Consider the following 20,749-nt stretch of genomic DNA (forward strand, 5'->3'; position numbering starts at 1 on the left):
ATATATTTAACAAAATTATTATTAAGATCATTAATACATGAAATTTATTAACTAAATATTTATCAATTAGTTTAGAAGATTGTTTTACACAGTACTGTAGATGTAATATTTCGATAATGATAATGTATTACACGTCACAATTCATTACAATACATATTAGTTTCTAGAAAGAAATCCTATTACCGGATAGTTAGAAACAATAAATCCTGTGATATTACACCGTAATAACATAATTATTTTTAACTCAATAAAATTATTTATTTACTTATTATTAAATAGCGACTTAATACGATAACAGTTCAATTTTCGTCCCAATTTCCCCTTTTTTTTCAAAGGATTAAAAAATTGCGAAGGCAAGTTTATTTTTATTGAAAAATATTTACCTAAAAATACAATTTCTTTTTAACATAAAAGACAATATGAATAATTAAAAGGAAAACATTTTATTATTTAGAATTCACGAAAAAAGAAAATAGATATTAATCCAGTGGTTTTATTGCAGGAGAACCGCCGATTTTCCTTTATGGGTTTCCAGCCCTCTCTGACTCGCCCGCTCAGCTGATGCCGTAGCGTTGCCGTATACGTAGCTCTTAAGAAGGGCCAAGTCCCTTTTACCTTTCATTTCAGTACGAGCAAGCAGCAGATTATCGTTTCCATTAATCCAATATGTTCAACCATGACTTTTACTTGATGCCTTCCACTTTGTATGAAATGATTCAATATATTCGATGTTGACACCTGTAATTAAAGAGTCATTTCTTTAAGGATTATTTTTGTCTAACATATTTTTTGGTATTTAATAAAATGTCATAATTGAAAATACCTGCACTCTTTGCCAACCCCTCAGGGCTAAAAGTAAAGACTCTTTTATCATCTGGGTTACAACCAGTTAATAATGTCACAACTGGAGTTTCTGCATCGTTTATCATACCAACTTTCGTCTGTTGGGTAAGATAGTGGCAGCACTCTATAATTTGGAAAAATAACCATGCTTCTTTATCCTTTGGTCTTGGTCCTTTAATAAACGGTAATGCTAGACGCTCATGAGGTCTTTGAGCTCGAAGAAACCTTGAGCCACGCTTCAATTGAGCTTCTAACCAACGTGTTGCTTCTCGTGCTCTACCACTAATACGTTTTACTTCATCCAGTGCAGAAACAACTGAAAAGTACATTATTGTTTTCAATTAAAACAATTATAGAAAGAAGAAAATATAATTCATTTTTCAAATTTTTGTTTACATACCGACACTAGGAATTACAACAATAAATTTCTTAGCGTACACCAAACGCTTTAGAGCCGGTGTATGTTTGGATAAAGCTTCGTGATCAGGTACCAAATAAGGAGACATAAGCCTAGATCTTAAACGAGTCTCTAGAGCACAGACTTCCGCTTTCAACCATAATTTGCCCATATGTCTCATTAATTTTCCACGTGAATGATCCATATCCCAACTTTTACCGTTATCTTTTGTATTAGAGGTATTCAAATCAATCATCACAAATAATTGTTTCGCCTCTTCATATTTCACTCCTGCGTCCTCGACGGAACTAAGAAAATGTCCAAATTCAATTAATTTTAGTGCTCTCAATAAGGTTTCCTCTTGCTTATTCATCTTATGCCTATGCAGTATCTTCCAATTCAGAGACTTCTGGGCATGTTCCAAAAGATTCAACCCTCTTAAATCAATATCTTCCGGTAACGGAACTATTTTAACGCATTCTTTCAATTTATCTGCACTCGATAAAATCATACTATCGTCCTTAAAATTTTTTAATAGCGTTTCTGTATTCATATTGATTAAATTTAATAAAATTGTAACACGTTTTAATAAAGTGCGCGAACTTTTTCCACATATTCGTATAATATCGGGATTGCTTTTCAACCAATCGCAACATATTTTAATAGATGCCAGTATTTCTTTTCCATTTATAATATTCAGCACATCTTCCGGTTTAAAATTTTCTTTTTTTGATTGAGCAATGTAAGTTACTCTATTCGATGAGGCACTATTTTCATCAAATGTGCTATTGGAATTAGTTTCTATACTTCCAGAATTAGCTAAAGAATCTTTATCATTAACTTTTTTATCCATTTGATCATTAAGTGTTTGCTCACCATTTTGTACCTGTTCAGTGATCATTTCGGGCGTTTCACTTTTTCTTTCCATTTCTATGTGTCCATTTATCTTTTTCGCTTCAGATTTGTCAATATCTTCTTGATTTACTTGCACAGATGCACCTTCGTCGTCCGTAATATCTTCAGACAACGCGTCTTCTGATAATACGTTCTCTTCGCTTAATATATCGTCCTCTGTTTCAGAAACATCAGAATTTATCTCATCGCTAGAGGATTCCAAAGTTGGATCAATGTCACTCGCATCTGAATCACTGCTATTCCTCCGCTTTCGTCTTCGAAGTTTCGTGAGCAAACTTTTAGTTTTATCTCGTGATTTTCGCGAGCCATTTTGAATTTCACTGTTGTTTTCTACACTTTCTTTTTCGAAAGATGCTTTGTTATCATTTATAATCTTAGATTCGTTACTTTCATCGAAATTTAGTTGTTTTATGGCATTATCTTTATCTTCCACATCTATTGACTCGGTATTGCAGTTGTTATTTTTCGAGTTTGATACTTCTATATTGGGTAGTGACAAATCTATAAAAGATTCTTGTAATCTAGTTATTGTAAATTGTATTAGTTGAGACAGTATTGCTAAAGTTATGGCGACAACGCCTTGCACCTCGCTAGATTCTTTGCCTTTTAATCTAGAAATGGACATCAAACATATAGCTACAATTTTGAATATCATGTCATCTGTTAAGTAATTTGTTTGTTCATTTTTACAGTTTTGGAGATATACTTCGATATTACTTTCTTTTTCATTGGTACTGGTAATAGTATTAGTATTATTTGGCTCAGATTGCTCTGTACTCAAGCAATTTTCAATATTAGTTAAAAGATCCTATAGAAAATGCAGTAAGAATAAAGATTCATTTTTATGATAAACGTATAAAAAGAGAAATTTCATATGTAAATATATACCTGGCATTCTTGATTTATCCGATCAGAATTTGGTACATCATAATCCCATAATTGTAACAGAGAAAATAATCGTGAAACACAGACATGTGTAGGATACTTCTCGTCTGTGTAAATAGAGTGTGTAACAATGGCTCTTTTTAAATTTCCCTCTGCTCCTTCAAATGGTTCGGAACATAAAATGCTATAAAATAATTACTATTAATTAATATCAACGTAAAACATATTATTAATCTGTATGACATATTATAAAAACATAATAAATTTGAAAAACTTAAATCATGTATTTTAGATTTTACAAAACTCATATATTTATATTTTCTGAAAAGTTTCTTGCAAATTATGGAAAAAATTAATCTTATGCTTTTATTTGGATATGAAATAGTAAGGTATTCTAACCATCTCATATAGTGATATACTGCATCAAGACCATAATTTGTATTGCCTGCTAGAGTGCCCATTTGATTATGAGGCATTCCAATATTTGGATCAGTTGCTATAGCCATTTTATAATACCTCTTTGCTATCAATGGATCCCAATATGGATCTAATTCTAATTTATATCTAGCTAAGTCCCCAAGGCATACCAAACTTCTATGAATTAGGCGCATAACACATTGTTTCACTTCTTCAGTATGATGTTTAGATTGGCTGATTTTACTCTTCACCTAATAAAATAAAAAACAATCTTTTTTAAATACCCTATACATATAACATATATACTAACATAAGTTATTTCCAAAGAGACTCACACTTGATAATCCTGTTACATTTTGTACATATGCAAAATCAATAGCACCAACTAGATCTAAACCATATTCTAGTTGTAGTTTCAATATAAAATGATGATAAAAACCAACTCCTACTGCCAAGTGGACAGATAACATTGCTTTTTCTGTTTCAGTCCATGCATTACCCTACAATAGGATTTGTATTAATAACAAATATTATCTTTATGAAATCAATATAATAGACAGAATGTTAGATTATAAATTATCATTGTTATACGTAACACATAAATGTTGATACCTTTCGCAATTTTTTAGATGCATAAACAATATCATAAAATGCTTTTCTCCACAATAATTCTTCAGTTTTACGTGCATACTCAACAGGATCTTTAGTTATTAATCTCACACAATAATCTTTAAGCTTCACCCGTAGTCCTTCCCCTGAAGGGGTAAACAAATCTGTTATTGTTAATGCACGACTCTTTTGCTCATCCAATCTTTTGGCAATATCTGTTATACCCCTATTAATCAAATGTAATCCTGGTCATTAATTGCACATATATTTTTTTTTAATAAATTCACATTTATTATACATATCTTTAAAAATTCAATCTAATTATTAACAGAAATGGCAAAATTTTCAACAGAAGAGTTCATTTATTATTAATACTAATGAACCAATTATTACTATTAACCACAAATAAATTTAAGGAGAGACGAGTAAATGGGTACAATTACAACTATATTAATGAATTTTTTAATCAGTTTTGTATAACACAGAATTATATTTTACAAATATATGAATTCTTCCTACGTTTATAACTAATTCGCGTTAAATATCCAAACAAATAGCATAAATATTTATATGGAGAAGATTCTCTAACTAATAAAGGTAAGCTATACACATAAAAGCGCGCCAATAGAGATTCATCGTGTACGAAATATAGGTTATGTTAACACAAGGTGAATTCGGATGTGTAGTAACATGAACAATTGTTTCGAAATATATAATGTTAGATAAATAGTAGGAAGAAAATGATTTTATATGTTATAGTAGTTCCATATTACTTGTGCAAACGTCTTGTTTGTTCGAGAGAATCAGTCGTTCGGACATCTGCTGCAGCGTTATACGTTCTCCTCATTTTGCTTCGATCATTTTTCACTTCCTGGCCGCTTCGTCATTATTCATTTTCCCGCGGTCTTTTGACACGCGCATCTCCGTCCCACGGTAAGAAAATTCGACATTCGCCCTCACCTAACTCCAGAAACCTCCCACGAACTGCGGAGCTTACCACAATTACACGTACGTACATGTACATATGATTTGCTTATGATGATTTGTCACAGAAAAATCATCTGGAAAACTTGTGCAACAGTGCTGCCAAATAACCAATTGAAATTATTTTCAAAATTATATAAGTAGTAAGTGGAAAAATTTGAAAATTTAATATTCATTTAAAGTGTAAGTTACAGTATTCATCAATTCTAAAAATATGAAAATGTTTGAAACTCTATTTTAAAAATTGTATTTAATGGTTTATGGTCTGGTATGCATAAGATAACATTTACTTCTCACTGTTTATTTATTGTAAACAAGGCTTTAACTCAATCAATGTCAATCAGAATTTTAATATTTTCAATAAGGCAAATGATTTATTGATTATTTAGGTATCTACTTTAATTTTAAGTTATTTTTGAATTGATGTTACGAAAATTTTATCAGAATATTCTTAATAAAAAGACTTCAGATATAAACCTAACCACATTTGTACTTTCTAACATGTAAATATATGTAGTAAATATGTAATGTCGCTATAAATTTATTAAAATTAGTATGATTTTATCAATTTTTATTTTATGCATATGGTCTATATTTCGTTTAGATTTTGTGATTTTTGATGATGAAACAATGGATGTAGCTACTCCAACCCCACAAGATCTTCAGAGAAAACTGTATTTTTTAGTGGAGCAACTCCAACACATGGCTGGTGAACTTCCTCCAAAGTATCAAATGCGTCTTCCTTATGAATTATTATCTGGTTTAGCTAATTCTCTATTGAATGATACAATATTTGAAATTGTTAAGGGATTAATGGAGATACAGCATGTTACAGAGAAACATCTTTTTCAACAACGTCTTCAGTTATTAAATCAACAGAAAATCGAAATGCAAGAATCATTATCATCAACATACACAGATGAAGAAAGAACAACGATGAAAGTAACATTATATAAAAAACACAAAGAGGAGCTTAAACAAATGGATATGAAATTAGTTCTACAATTAGATCAAAAAGTAGCAGACCAACAAAGTATTTTAGAAAAAGCTGGTGTACCTGGCTTTTATGTTACCAACAATCCAATAGAAATACAAGTCCAAATGAGATTGTGTGACTTCATAATTAGACTGAGTAAAATGGAGGTTCCAAGTTAATACATAACTCATAAAATTATTACTTTCTAAGAATCATACTACTTCCTTAAATGAAATGTTAAATTATATAATTTAGTAGACTTATTTATTTTCACAAATTGTACATTAGTTCAATTAATATAATGTTTTTTTCTTTGTACAATAGCACTTTTCTAAAATAGTTACCTTATAACTATATAAGGTTATATAAATATTTTAAAAAACGATGTAACTGTATTGACAGCTTTTCTTAAAATCAGGATATCAGCAAATACATATTTATAGAAAACATATATGTTTTCTTATTAGTTAAAAATGTTTGTTTTTTCTATGAATTACATACTTTTTATTTCTGTAGTCAATAGTACTGTACAATGCAGAATGAAATATGCACAGAAACAAGTATTATATCATGAAAATTAGTTCCATTTTTAATGTTATAGCTACATGCGATAATAACAAAGAATGTTATTTTTTATGTACAATATATTTTTCGTAAATTGTTTATTTAAAAAATATTAATATATTGACAGTAGCAAAAACTTAAATCCCTTTCTTGGTAATGTTTAATTTATTTTAATATAAAAAAATGTATCGCGCGTAAATGAAATTGCATTTAAAATGAGAGTAATTTTCGTGAAAGTTTTAATTTCTTCTTTTAAACTTAAATAAATTAATTCTCTGCATTTTTATTTAAATGATTCTATATATAAAACAATATGTGATAAAATAGATTCAATTATTTTAAAATCTAATTTGAGGTGAATATTTCAAATAAATCAGGCACGTGTAAGATCATGTAATAATCAATCTTTACAATGCTTAAGTACTTGATCCTTAATTCAGCCAGTATTTTTACCCAAAAGTGGTGCACTTTGCGGCGGTGAAATATCAAGATGTAAAGGGTTTTGATGACGAACGGTATCAGTTTCTTGCTGTGGTGCAAAACATATGCGGTACACGTCTTCAAAAGTGGTGGCAAAATGAACTTCCAGGCCATCCGTGATGTACTTAGGAAGATCATTGTAATCTTTCTTATTTTCCTCGGGTAGAATTACACAGTTTACACCAACTCGTTTTGCCTTGAATAGAAAGAAAGCATACATATTACAAAGTATGATATGGAAATGTCTAATTAAGTATTTATTATATTTCTACTTACAGCAATCGTCTTTTCTTTAATACCGCCAACAGGAAGAATCCTACCCATGAGACTAAGTTCACCAGTCATTGCAACATTTTGTCTAATAGACTGATTCTTAGCAATCGAAATGAATGCTATTGCGATCGTAATACCGGCGCTAGGCCCATCTTTTGGTGTACAGCACCTTCAGGAACGTGTAAATGTAAATGAGAATCAATTAAAAAAGTATTAGATGGATCTTCCCGAATCATAAAGTTTCTTGCAACCGTCATTGCTATGTGAATAGACTCTTTCATCACATCACCTAAATGGCCGGTGAATTCTAAGGTACCCTCTGACTTCTTTCCAGTAGAAGGTTTTCTCACTCTTGTTTCAATGAACAGAGTAGAACCTCCCATAGCTGTCCATGCAAGACCCATAACGACTCCAGGAGGCGTAACTTCGTACATTCTATCGTGTGTGAACATAGGTTTCCCTACGAAATCCTGCAAATTGTTCTCATTTACGTCTACTTTTTCCGTTTCTTTCTTAACCACTTTGTACGCAACTTTCCGATTAACTTTTTCTATGTGTTTCTGAAGATTTCTTACTCCCGATTCTCGACAGTAAGATTTAATTAACAAGTGAAGTGCATTATCATTTATACTGATCTGTTGATCAGAGAGACCTGAATCATTCATTGCTTGTGGTACTAAATATTGCTTAGCAATAGCAAGTTTTTCCTCTGCAACATAACCCGACATGTCTATCATTTCCATACGATCTCTTAAAGGTTCTGGAATTGTATCGATCACATTTGCTGTACAAATAAAGAGCACTTTTGATAAATCAACAGGAACATCTAAGTAATGATCTAAGAAGTTTGCGTTTTGCTCTGGATCCAACATTTCCAAAAGAGCTGATGCTGGATCACCTTGATGGCCTCTAATAAAAAGGAACAAGGCTTACATTTCTACCAAATTACTAAACTGTCAAAATAAGTAAAATGTAAAAATTCATAGGTACATACTTTCCAATCTTATCAACTTCATCGATCAGAACAAGTGGATTTTCAGTTTTGGTCTTTTTTAAACACTGTATAATTTTACCAGGCATGGCACCCACATAAGTTCTTCTATGACCTTTGATTTCTGCAACATCTGTCATTCCACCGACACTAAATCTAAAATACTCTCTATTAAGTGCACGGGAAATTGACTTGGCTATTGATGTTTTTCCAACTCCTGGTGGTCCATGGAAACATAATATTTTTCCTTGCGTTGAGCCTTTCAGTTGACTGACAGCAATAAATTCTGAAATTAAGAGCAATAAAAAGTAAATACATTTTATGTAATAAAGGGATTAATTATCTGCTCATTAGAGATTCAATTACCCAAGATTCGTTTTTTTATATCTTCCATTCCATAATGGTCTTTATCTAAAATTTCAATTGCCTGTTGAAGGTTTAAATTTTCTGGACTAGTTATACCCCATGGCATGGATGTAAGCCAATCCAAGTAATTTCTCGTCACACTGCAAATAAAATTACACTAACAAATTAAAAATTAGTTAAATTATTTGACAGAGAAATAATATTTCATTCACATGTTCATCTATATTGAAATTTTGAAACTACAGATTATAGAAGTAATACATACTTAAATTCACTACTGTGACTTTCCAAAAAATTTAATTTATTTAATTCTTCTTCAAGCACATCCATCACTGTTTTTGGAACTGTTTTCTCTCTTATACGTTCTCTATATTTCTCTCCTATAGCATCTTTATCATCTTTTTCAAGACCCAATTCTTTTTTAATAACTTTTAATTGCTCATGAAGAATATATTTTCTGTGCTGTTGTTTGACCTTTTCTTCAACCTCTCTACCAATTTTTTGTTGAAGTTTACTTAACTCATATTCTTTCTTTAAAAGTGCCAATGATAATCTTAATCTTTTTAAAATCTATAAATAAAGTTATTGTTTTAGTTACTTAAAAGATTTATTATAATGATAGCTCCAAATACAATTACTCACATCCATTTCTTCTAACACTTGCTGCAATTCTTGTGCATCTGCTCCTGTTAAAGCTGCACCCAAATCACTCAAATAAACTGGATTATCTACAACCCTCTGTCCTTGATGCAACATTTGTTGCAAAGATTCACGATATAATGGATTCATGCTTATTATATCTCGAATTGTTTTAATTAATTCTTGTGTCAAAGCCTATACATATTAGATTAATTTATTCTTTATTGGTTTCTTTTATATATGTCGGGTTATGGTTAGAATTTTGGGCGCGTAACAACTCATTTGAATCAGCCATTGTTTTACAAAGCTAAGATTATATTTACATGTATATACAAGACTACTACAAAGTTTAGCGAATATTAGAATTTAGCGAATAATAAGTTTAATGAATAATAAGTTGAACGAATAATAAGTTTAACAAATAATAAGTCTAATGAATAATAAGTTTAACGAATAGTAAGTTTAATGAATAGCATGTTTTATGAATAATAAGTTTAACTAATAATAAGTTTAATGAACGTTATTAGCAATGTTCTTGGGTTCAAACGAATCCACGGTCAACGGGACAACTCTTTACTAAGCGTAGACTAATTTTAGGCGCAAAACACAATTGTTGAAATGCTCGATGTGTCACTATCCAAGGCAATCGCACGAATGCCAGCCTTATGGAAATTTTCCTCGCTGTACGACTGCATTTGTTTTCTATACTCGTTTGGAAGCATCGAGAAAGTTCCAAACGCCGTTGCTAGGCAGTTTCTGCCTGGAGTTTGATTATTAATACAATGTATGTCCCATTGTATCGGCACCTCCGAGGCAACATCACACGTGGCTAGGCCCGCTCCCAAGGCTGCATGCCGCCACAACCACATTTCTCGGAAAACCCATACAACCACTCCAGACCTCCGTTAGGCAAAACGTCCATCCCGTGACCGTGGCTACGTTCGGCGACCAATTGTCACCTCGAACCCAATCTCGCTATCACAAATCTCGAAAAATTACAGCTATGATAAAATCTAGGCTAGAGTATTAGAGGATGTTCCCAAAATTTCCAAGGAAAGGCTTCGATTTTCCTTTCATCCCCGACATATATGTATATATTCTTTTACAATATACATATTAATACATAATTATGTTCAAAAAATAAAAAATATCATTTAAGCTTACTTTTATTTCTTCAGTTTGCCTAAATTTCTCATGGGTAATATTTACAACTTCTACCATTAATAAAGGTTGAGGGGTGCCAGTTTGAGCTGAGGCGTCTGTTGGAGGAGTTATTTTTTCTTCAACTTTCTCCTGTACTCCTTTTGTTACCTTATTTTCAGGAGTACTACTTTCTTCAATTTTCTGTACTGGTTCTGGCACTTTGTTTTCGGTTTTTTTACGAATTAACAATCTGCGACTCGGTTTACCACCGGAAACTGAATCGTCTACAGGAACGTGAATTGTTGCATTTAAAAGAGGGAACGTCAGTTTCATTTCTGTGTAGTACAGCACTTATGTAAAAATTATTAAATTCAAATTTTAAGAAAATATTTTGTGTAAGGTCTTTTTCTAGAAACTACTTCTATCGTCTTTTGCCATGCATATACTCTCATACACGTTGCGAAGTTCCGGGAATTTTCTAGAATTCCCGCGGCATGAGGTACGTCTTACTCACATAAACTCATACATACTCGTACTCATGCTTCGCGAAAATTCTAACAGTTTTTCATACTAATAATGTTTATAAAAATAAGAATCAGTTGACAAACTTTACATGCCTTACATATGTAAATGCCTTACCATGAGTAGGTTTTGGAAGTTCTTCTAAGATCTGACCAACAATCTTAATCCTTCTATGTGCCATTACAACTAATCTCAATCGATTTCCTAAATCTTGTACCTCATGTATTTGTGCAAATGTTCCAACAGGGTAAATATCATCTAAATTTTGCACAATTTCTGCTTCATTTCTACCAAAACAATTAAGTTTCAATGTAACAATGATATTCATTCTCTATTTAGCAAATAAAACACATTTACTTATCACTTACTCTTCTGTTTTCTTTAAGAAGATTCCAACATATGGTTGATTTAATTTGACCTTTCTACGTATTAAATCTATGAGAATCGGATTACTAAGTTCTATTAACTTTATGAATCTTGGAAACACTGGATTTCTATTAATTGCTATAACAGGAACATGAGGCCACACTTCTGGCACAACCACTGTAGCAGGTAATGAACCTGGATCACTGATATCATCTTCATTGTTGCCGCTATAAAGTAAAATACAATTGCAATTTATAAAATTGTATAATGACAAGAAGTGCATAATTTAGAATTTATAATATATGTAAATGTTAAATTATCTTATCCGAATTATAAGAAAATTACAATTGCTATTTCGGAATTATTATTTGCTACAAAAATAGGAGCGTATTTAATCGTTAAAATTAATGTAATTTAAAAGGATAAAAAAAGCAGATTTTAAAAGAGATAAAAAGATTTACTTGGATGAATCTTTATCATTAAATCGTTTAGTGGCAAATGATCTAATGGAGATAATAGCCGCAGTTTGTCGACGGGTATGCATATTTTTTGTGAATATTCCATGATATTCATTAAGTTTTATTCTTCGAAATTGCGGTCGTACATGCACCGACAACTCTTCGTAATTCGGCCGATGATTTCTACAGAATGGTCGAACATTCGTCACACGATGCCGAAAAACAGGCAAAATCTTGAAATTCATTGCTGTCATAAGGCGCATCGTTCAACATTTATTTAAATGTTCTTATTCACATAAACGTTGTATTCACCGCTTCAATCTACGTGAAATTCCTTTGAGGTTATAACTCTACTTTAGCGCAAGCACTGATCAATCTGATGAAACTTTGCTAACCTAGAAGAAATTATTCGAACATCGTGTCGATCAGCTGTTCTGTACATTCCGAACAATTGTGAACATCGAGTTGGTGGTTGCGTTCGTACGAAACATTACATTTTCACATTTTAATTAATTTTAATGAAACAGGCAAAAATAAAGTGAAAAAGCCGTGATATTCGTTTGTTGCATAGTTTTTTTGTGTCAATAGCTAGATGTATAATGTTTTACATATTTCCAATTGTATATGTGTGTACAGTATGAAATTTTGCAATCCAGTATAAATAAATATCAAATACACGAATTATTGGGAAAAATATTATTGGTTTATTTAGTTTATTAGGATAAAATTCATTGCAATTATGAACAGATAATAATGACGCATACCGCATTCTTTTTAGAAATTTTGTTAGATATGATATTTTACTGTATGAACGAAAGAATACGTAAAATAAAAAAATTATTTCCATTCCTGATTTGTATATATACATATACATATCATTAAGCTATATATAAAGAATCATTTTTGCAAATGAGCAAAACCGTAGTTTTAAAATGGTAAGTGATAGATGAAAATATCATTACATAAAATTAAATGATTTCGACTCGCGCATTACATATATTTGAATTGAAAAAAATTGAAAAAAAAGTAGAAGTGATTATGAAATCCTTTATTTCCGGTTCAAGTTGTACCATGCAATCATATGTACCACGTGATACACCATTCAAAACCAACTAAAACTATAAAGCTATGGTTTCGCTCATTTGGAAAAAAATATAAAAAATTATTGGAATATAATAAAAAAATATTTAACATTTCTATTATTACTTACGAGTTATGTTAGATAGAATATACATCAATGATGGAAAGATACGAAATGAATATGAATTCAAATAATTCAGGATCCACCATGCAAACTTTAAATAACAGTACGACACATAATAATACTGTTATGATTAAAAAAGAAAATCATACAATGGACTTGAAAAGGCTTGGCGCAAGTAAAATTACAAAATTTTAATTCATACTTTTTAATTTAAATTAATAAATATTTGTATTTCACTTCATACATAGGAATCATATGTTCTGATAACATTACTAGGCAAAACTTAAATAAGAAGCCAAGTGCTACAACTACGATTGTGGATGACGATGATCAATTTTTTAACAAAATAAAGTTAAAAATTAACAAAAATCTTCTATTGTATGAAAAATTTTATTATTTTTAAATGTTGTGCTTTGATTATAATTTTTATACAGTTTTCATAAATTTAGACATTGTAAGGAAAATTATAAATCAGGTATAAATTATCAAAATATGAATTTATTGGAGAGAAAGAGGCCTATAATTGACATAGAGACTCAGAATGTGATTAAAAGATTTAAAAAGGATACAAATTATATAAATTCTCAGCAATCATCAAATAATACAAATATTGTACTATTTAATCATATTGATAATTTTATGAAAGAAAAATATAATATATCAGCAAATGTTAATAAGAAAGATATTATTGAACGTAAAAATATGTTTTCTCCGAAATTTCTAAATACAAATTTCAGGTATTGTATGATTTGTTAAAAAAATCCCGATATACATAATCATTAAATCGCGGAAATAAAAAATGGATTTATAAAATGGAAAAATAATAATGGACGTGTATGTAGTATAAAATTTGCATATAATTTCAGAATTCCTGCTAGTAAATACATATTTCAAGTGACTTCAAAATTGCATACAAATGTTTTACCGTTACCTACAGATGAAACAACTATTCATCATGAGGAATATGAAGAATCTTTATTTTATGGAATGATGTATCTCACTCCTCCAGATAGTAATTCAATCGAGGCAAATATAGATTCGTAAACTTACTATTATATTACATACAATATTAAAATATCTAAAAGAAACATTATAATAACTATCATAATACTTAAAATAAACTGTGTCAAATTAAATATTTTATTAAATTACATATGTAAGTGGGAATAAAAACTTTGATACATCTTTCCTAATTGTTGCACTTTATAATTTATTTCATTTAAATATGACATGAAAATATAGAAATATATTGATACGTGAATTTTAAATGTACGCACGTTATTGGTTCTTCGATACAAATTGATGCGAATTTAATGAATTCAAATCCAAAATAACTTGAAATCCTCAATTCAGATTTATGATTAATAATCTTGAAAATTAGACTAATATTTACACGAAGTAATATATAAAGAGTATTACTCTTTTTTTGAAGTGGAAAATTTGGTGACATTCTCTCTTTAATTCATATCCTTTCGTATTTAACATAACCTAATTCATTTATAATCAAGGTAAACAAATATTTCAAGTGATTAGTGAAACATAATTTTACTAAACGTATTTAGATATGCTAGAGCAACACTAGCGGTTATTTCACTTACGGTTATAATGGTACAAAAGCAATAAGTATTTTTTAAAAGAATGTAATATATTTATTAGCTTAGAACAATGAGCGAATTTAAATTACATCACTTAGTGGTTGAATTAATTGGATTACTCGGGTAAGTAGAGATGAAAAGTTTTATATTGATTTTTCATTGAATTTTTATTAACAAATCCATAAAGTTTGTTTCAATTTATTAATTATGTAATTGTGCAATTGTGCATATTAAATTTAATTATATTGATTTTTAAATTATCCATTTTACATGATTATTTCTTTTATAATTAGCTCATCATCTGCACCAGAAAAGCACGTAGAGAAATTACAAAAAGAAGGGATACCAACGAGTGCAAGTGCTTTAACTATTGTTGCTTCGCAAAGTTCTATTTGTAATTTAGCAAAAAATTCTCCTATTCCTGAATTGTTTCTTCAAAAATATGAAGAATTGAAAGCAAAGAAGTTAGTAGTATTACAGATATATATGTATATGAGTTTAGTGAAGAATAAAGATAATAATAATTAAAATATTATATTTTTTTATAGGGTAGATTTGTTAGGTTTGTTTATTCAAGTATTGGAACTCATATCTGAAGATAAGGTATTAAAGGATTATTTGGCTAAAGGAGCATCAAATTTATCATCAATTTGTACAAAAAATGCTGCTATTACTACAGAGGATCTACCACAGGTTTTTCTTATTTTTTAAATACTAATTTGAAAATTATGTTATTTCTAATATGCATTGTATTATGTACAATACAGATTTGTAAGAATGTGATTAAAGCTGCTGTCGAAGGAGAAAAGAAATTAAATAAACAAGTGTGTGCAATTACAAAGAAAACAGAGTCATCTGTAATAAAACATAACTGGGTTTATGAGAGGCCTAGAATAACATGGGACTTTTATAATGAACCAAATGCAATGCCCTGCCAAAGTAAATATCAATTTAAATATCATTTAAGAAATTAATGATTAATTTATTAAGAGATAAAACGTTTATAGAAGTTGTACCAATAGTTTCTCAAGAATCTATATTACTTTGGGACATTTTATATTGCTTGAAAGGTATAGATGGAACTTACATTGTTTCTGAACCTTTGACAAGTCCATATGCAGTGAAGACGTTCAACATATCTCCAGATGTTTGTAAGAAGAAATAAAAATATTTTTGTAGTAATTAGATGTGTAATCTGGACATTCATTTTTGTAACATTATCATTTTTAGGTATATCTTACAAACAATTGACACAACAGATATTACCCCTTGCATCTCATTATTCTATGACAGCTAGATTTGTTGAAGAAAAAGTTTTACCAGAAGATGGTCAAGTAAATCATGCTTTAAGAGGAGCTATAAAAAGTTTACTGAAAGATTATTTAGTATGTATAATAATATAAAATTAATCTGCTCCTTAGTTTAAATAATTTATTGTAAAATAATTGTAATCAGGTTGCACATTGAGTGCAAAGAATAAAATAATTCTATATTAAAAATTTTTCAGTTATTTGTTGTACAGTTGGAAATGGAACATGTACGAGGCAAATTAAATTTGCAAAAGTTGTGGTTTTACATTCAACCAACAATGTTCGCAATGTTTATTCTCTTTCAAATTACATCAACCATATGTAAAGTCAGTTGTAACATTCTTTTCTATTTTCTTTATATTTTAATATCATAAATTGACATATAAAAGCATATTTCATTTTAGGCGAATGCAAAAGGTGGTAAAGTGCTCAGTCTTTTGCATGAACAAGCAAATAATATTAATGGAGAAGCAAAGTTTAAGGAATTATGTTTGTTTCTTATACAAACAGCAAGTGTTCCATATATGCAAATATTAGAAAAATGGGTATATAAAGGAGTGATATGTGATCCATACGAAGAGGTAAGAACATTCATATTTATAAGCTATTTATTTATTTATTTCGTTTTAACCAAATCAATAAATTTTGTATAATTTCAGTTTTTTGTAGAAGATAATGAATTAATTCACAGAGAGGAATTGCCTATAGATTATTCTGCAGATTACTGGGAAAAAAGGTACACTATGAGACCAGAAAGAACTCCTACATTTCTTAATGAACAAGCACAAACAATTTTGAGAACTGGAAAATACTTTAATGTAATTAGACAATGTGGTCTGTAATACTTATTAATCAAGCATGTTTCATATTCACTTTTACTATATGTAAAGACTCATAAATATTTAATACAATTCTATATAGGCAAGACAGTCCAATGGGGAAAACAAGAACCTTTAATTTATCAACATCAAGGGCAAAAATATATAGCTACTATTGATAGAGCATATTCTGAAGCTGCAAAGACCTTATTGGAAGTTCTTATTCACGAAAACGATTTAATGGGTCGGCTTCGTAGTGTAAAAAATTATTTTCTTCTTGCACAAGGAGATTTTGTGGTAAGCTTATACAACAAAATGTTTCATTAATGTATTGATATATTACCACTGTGTGTAAAGTTATATAATATTTAATCTTAGGTTCAATTTATGAATCTTTGTGAAACTGAATTAAATAAAAATATGTATGATATTGTCATTCATCGATTAGCATCTCTTCTTGAAGTTGCATTGCGTATGTCTACTGCAGACTCAGATCCATATAAAGATGATCTAAAACCAGAACTTTTACCATATGACCTTCAATTTCAAATGTTTAGAATACTCTCTATTCAAACCAGAGAAGAAAAAGGTATATTATTTTAATTTCTTTTTTTTCGTTTCTTCATGTTGCTTATAATGAAAATTTTTGTTTTAGAATATTGTTTTCAAACTGATAAGATCTTAACTGGCTTGGAAGCATTTGTATTTAATTATGACGTTAAATGGCCTGTTTCTTTGATACTCAACAGAAAAGCTATAGCTTGTTATCAGATGCTGTTCAGACACTTATTTTATTGCAAATATATAGAAAGACGTTTATGCAGGTTATAATATAATTTTGTAGTTGCTTAGGATTTTTATCTAATATTTCCATAAAAGTTTGCTTTGATACATTGCTTTGATTTTATATTTTTTTTCCAGAGTATGGGTGAGCAATAAAATTGCAAAAACTTTTACTCACAATGCAGCAATGTCGTACAGACAAGCATTTTCTTTGAGACAAAGAATGCTGGACTGCATTCAACACTTAGCTTATTATATGATGGTTGAAGTTATAGAACCAAACTGGCTTACATTTTTAAGTAAAATGAGTAAGGTATGATTTGGCATTATGGTACTTAAATTTTGTAGCTTAATGAATAGATTTTATTGAAATTCGAAATTTGAATTAAATGCATAGGTCAGTAACGTGGACGATGTTTTAAGTGTGCATCAAGATCTTCAAGATAGTTATTTGAAGGAGTGCATGTTAACAGATCCTGATCTTCTGGGCTGTATAACAGGAATTTGTGCTGCTTGTCTTGAATTTTGCAATTTTATGGAGGTAAGTGTTACAATCTTCTCATAGAAGTGTACAAAAATAGAGAAGGTAATCCTCAATTGCTACGTAATTGTGTACATATACGAGACATGCATATACTTAAAATACAATGAAAACAGTTTATCTAAGTTGCATTCTTTGTTTTGATTCAGATTTTTTCAAATATCTTTGTTCATTATTGATACCTCTAAAAGGGTGTAAGATAGGCGTTACAAATATTTTTTATAAAATTATTATGTAGAAATAAATAGCAAATATAACTGAAATATCTCTTAGTACCATTGCATTTGATATTTCCGTTGAAAATAATACGAGATGCATTATATAATTCAGATTTAAAACTGTCTGAACCACAAAACAGACCTGCATGTGATGTGCTTACTATTAATACATAATTATTGCCACTGGATAATTATAGTTTCATAGATTCCATACTCAGTGTCCATAATAAACGGTAAAATTCCACAACAAACATAAAACTGAAAAAAGACAGTTTAGTAGTAAACTGAATTTTAATATTTTACTAATGTTAAGCGTATGAGTCCATACTACATTGACGCCGAATTGACATCCATGATTGGTGCCTATCAGGAAGATGTCTATGATTCTGAGGTATATCCCCAAGATTATAACTTTGCTTCCATGCATCTGTGTAGCATTAGTATCATGAAGCTTTCCTTTTTTAGTAAATAAAAATCGTTTTATAGATCATGTCTATACGATATATGAGATTCAAATTCGCATGAATTATAGGTGTAATACAAATTGGACATAAATTTATTCAAAGATTTTAAGTTTTTTATTTGAATCTTGCAAGTAAGGAAAAGGAATGAATAGGTTTAAATCTCATTTCTTTTAGTTTAAACTTTTCTAGTAACACAAAGGAATGGTTAGATTTGACTTTTAATGTGTAGAATATTAAATTTAATGCCTCTCGATCACTAGTAAAAACATTATTTTTATCTTTTTCTATATATAGTCACATGTAATAACTTAATACTATCATGAACATTATCACTATTAACACTCATATTATCATCGCAATAATGGTGCGAAATCTTACCATTAGAATTACTTATTTAAGTATAATAAAATGAATGTTAGGAAATTTATACATAATAAAAATTATAATTGTATATGTAAATATTTCATAAGTCCCATTACATACATATTATATACATATATCTTAATTCAAACTTAGTATATGAATATATATGTACTACTTTAATAAATGGTAATGTTGCATGTAGATTTTGTCTTAAGCACATAATTGTTCATTTGTAAATGATACATAATAATAGTGATTATATATGCATAAACTAAGAGTAAAGTTATTATGTTTGTATATTAATTTTGGGATGCATGCAAGTCACATATTGTAGCTTTCAATAGTCCTTTTGAATACTTGTTTATCTTTTGATATAAATAGTATATTAATTTCTACCCCAATTGTTGGAGATCATGGTTGTATAAGCATGATATATCATACTATGAATTACAACTTTTTATCAAAAAATTATATGTATCTATAATAAGCAGGGTTATTTTATTTTCAGCTACAGGTATACTAAATTTAAGTAATATGATGCATTTTTACTTTACAAATTTTGATCTGTAATGGTATATTTTACAAATCTCTTTCAGACATCATTGTGTACATTATATTCATTTTTTATAATGTATGCTTCTTAATCTTAGTTTTACAAAGGGTCTTATACATTTATTTGTATGAAATGTAAAATTAATAAGGCTGTATGTTTTTGTCACTTATTTATTAGGACGAAGATGGAGATATCTACAAAGAGAATGCAGCCAGTTTTGAAGAAACTATCATATCACTGGATGAGAAATTTACTCAAGTATTAATTCGTCTTTTAGATAGAATATGTGATCTAGGATGTGATAATAACAATGAGAAACTTCTTAATGTCTTTTGTAGGTAAGTTACGTCGTAGAATTTATAAATACTTGTACTACAAGATATTCCACAAAATGCAATACCAGAGAGTAAAAAAATAAATAATGATAAGTAATAAAATATTTTCAAGGAAAATGTTTACTAAAAATTATATTGCTTGATATTGCTGCATTTTATAAAGTACTTTATATATTTTTCGTATGACTCAAAAATAGAAATTTTCAACATTATCATTATATTCTATCATTTTTTTTAATTAGGTTAGATTTCAATCTATTTTATACCGATATTTTGATACGACGTGGAAGAGAAAAGACTCTGCAAGAAGATGTTTCTGGCTAACAATTCAATACTCAAACTCGATGGAAGATTATATAAGCATATCTATATTTGTAACTTCTAATTAATTACATTGTAAAGTAATATTTCTCGCACGATATTTATATAGAATGCAATGGCGATTTGAAAAGATCGTGATCAGATAGTATGTTAAATCTGTCATTCGACCAATTTAAGATCTATATTAGTTCTTGAAATTTTCAAATCGCCTTCGTATTAAAACGTTCACAAAATTTAATAGTATAGTAATTCTAAAATTTATAGATAAACAAAATTCAGGTTAGTCATGCATTCAATATTTCATTTAAATTATTTAAATTCACCTTGAATAAATTTCTTGAAAACCATGTAAGTCACTGAAATAAAGACTATTTTGTACATTTAAAAAATAAAATATATTTTATAAACATGAAAGA

General features: G+C 29.3%; 4 protein-coding genes across 9 annotated transcripts; 2 read left to right on the forward strand and 2 right to left on the reverse strand.

The window, feature by feature from the left end:
- Position 1: 1 nt before the first annotated feature.
- On the reverse strand, positions 2 to 5,103 carry LOC117243513 (protein SMG5). Its single transcript, XM_033511079.1, has 8 exons — positions 4,840 to 5,103; positions 4,070 to 4,292; positions 3,793 to 3,957; positions 3,440 to 3,708; positions 3,044 to 3,224; positions 1,244 to 2,963; positions 824 to 1,159; positions 2 to 738 (listed from the first exon to the last, which is right to left on the reverse strand). The coding sequence occupies exons 1-8, from the start codon at positions 4,911 to 4,913 to the stop codon at positions 671 to 673; spliced, it is 3,036 nt and encodes a 1,011-aa protein (XP_033366970.1). The 5' UTR covers positions 4,914 to 5,103; the 3' UTR covers positions 2 to 670.
- On the forward strand, positions 5,095 to 6,587 carry LOC117243540 (gonadal protein gdl). Of its 6 annotated transcripts, none has more exons than XM_033511171.1 (2): positions 5,095 to 5,193; positions 5,655 to 6,587. In XM_033511171.1, exon 2 carries the CDS (start codon positions 5,681 to 5,683, stop codon positions 6,203 to 6,205), a length of 525 nt encoding a protein of 174 aa, XP_033367062.1. In that variant the 5' UTR covers positions 5,095 to 5,193; positions 5,655 to 5,680; the 3' UTR covers positions 6,206 to 6,587. The 6 variants fall into 6 exon arrangements, with proteins under 6 accessions (XP_033367062.1, XP_033367023.1, XP_033367040.1 ...); XM_033511132.1 differs by having other exon boundaries at positions 5,146 to 5,233; XM_033511149.1 differs by lacking the exon at positions 5,095 to 5,193 and adding an exon at positions 5,200 to 5,329.
- A 381-nt stretch (positions 6,588 to 6,968) lies between these two features.
- On the reverse strand, positions 6,969 to 12,477 carry LOC117243522 (lon protease homolog, mitochondrial). Its single transcript, XM_033511092.1, is given in 11 exon segments — positions 6,969 to 7,266; positions 7,347 to 7,505; positions 7,508 to 8,252; positions 8,338 to 8,620; positions 8,701 to 8,840; positions 8,966 to 9,270; positions 9,343 to 9,534; positions 10,504 to 10,817; positions 11,122 to 11,291; positions 11,373 to 11,597; positions 11,832 to 12,477. Coding segments are annotated over 11 exon segments (3,033 nt in total). The 5' UTR covers positions 12,092 to 12,477; the 3' UTR covers positions 6,969 to 7,026.
- Positions 12,478 to 14,523: 2,046 nt separating this feature from the next.
- On the forward strand, positions 14,524 to 20,747 carry LOC117234422 (gamma-tubulin complex component 2-like). The gene is made up of 17 exons (XM_033495636.1): positions 14,524 to 14,750; positions 14,921 to 15,091; positions 15,176 to 15,320; positions 15,395 to 15,566; positions 15,635 to 15,778; positions 15,858 to 16,012; positions 16,135 to 16,263; positions 16,342 to 16,518; positions 16,597 to 16,771; positions 16,859 to 17,052; positions 17,134 to 17,344; positions 17,411 to 17,579; positions 17,677 to 17,851; positions 17,936 to 18,079; positions 18,611 to 18,688; positions 19,855 to 20,015; positions 20,255 to 20,747. Exons 1-17 carry the CDS (start codon positions 14,698 to 14,700, stop codon positions 20,334 to 20,336), a joined length of 2,535 nt encoding a protein of 844 aa, XP_033351527.1. The 5' UTR covers positions 14,524 to 14,697; the 3' UTR covers positions 20,337 to 20,747.
- The last annotated feature ends 2 nt before the right edge of the window (positions 20,748 to 20,749 follow it).

Source organism: Bombus vosnesenskii, unplaced genomic scaffold, assembly GCF_011952255.1.
Source record: "Bombus vosnesenskii isolate JDL3184/JDL3185 unplaced genomic scaffold, Bvos_JDL3184-5_v1.1 scf7180000013262, whole genome shotgun sequence".
Lineage (NCBI taxonomy): Eukaryota > Metazoa > Arthropoda > Insecta > Hymenoptera > Apidae > Bombus > Bombus vosnesenskii.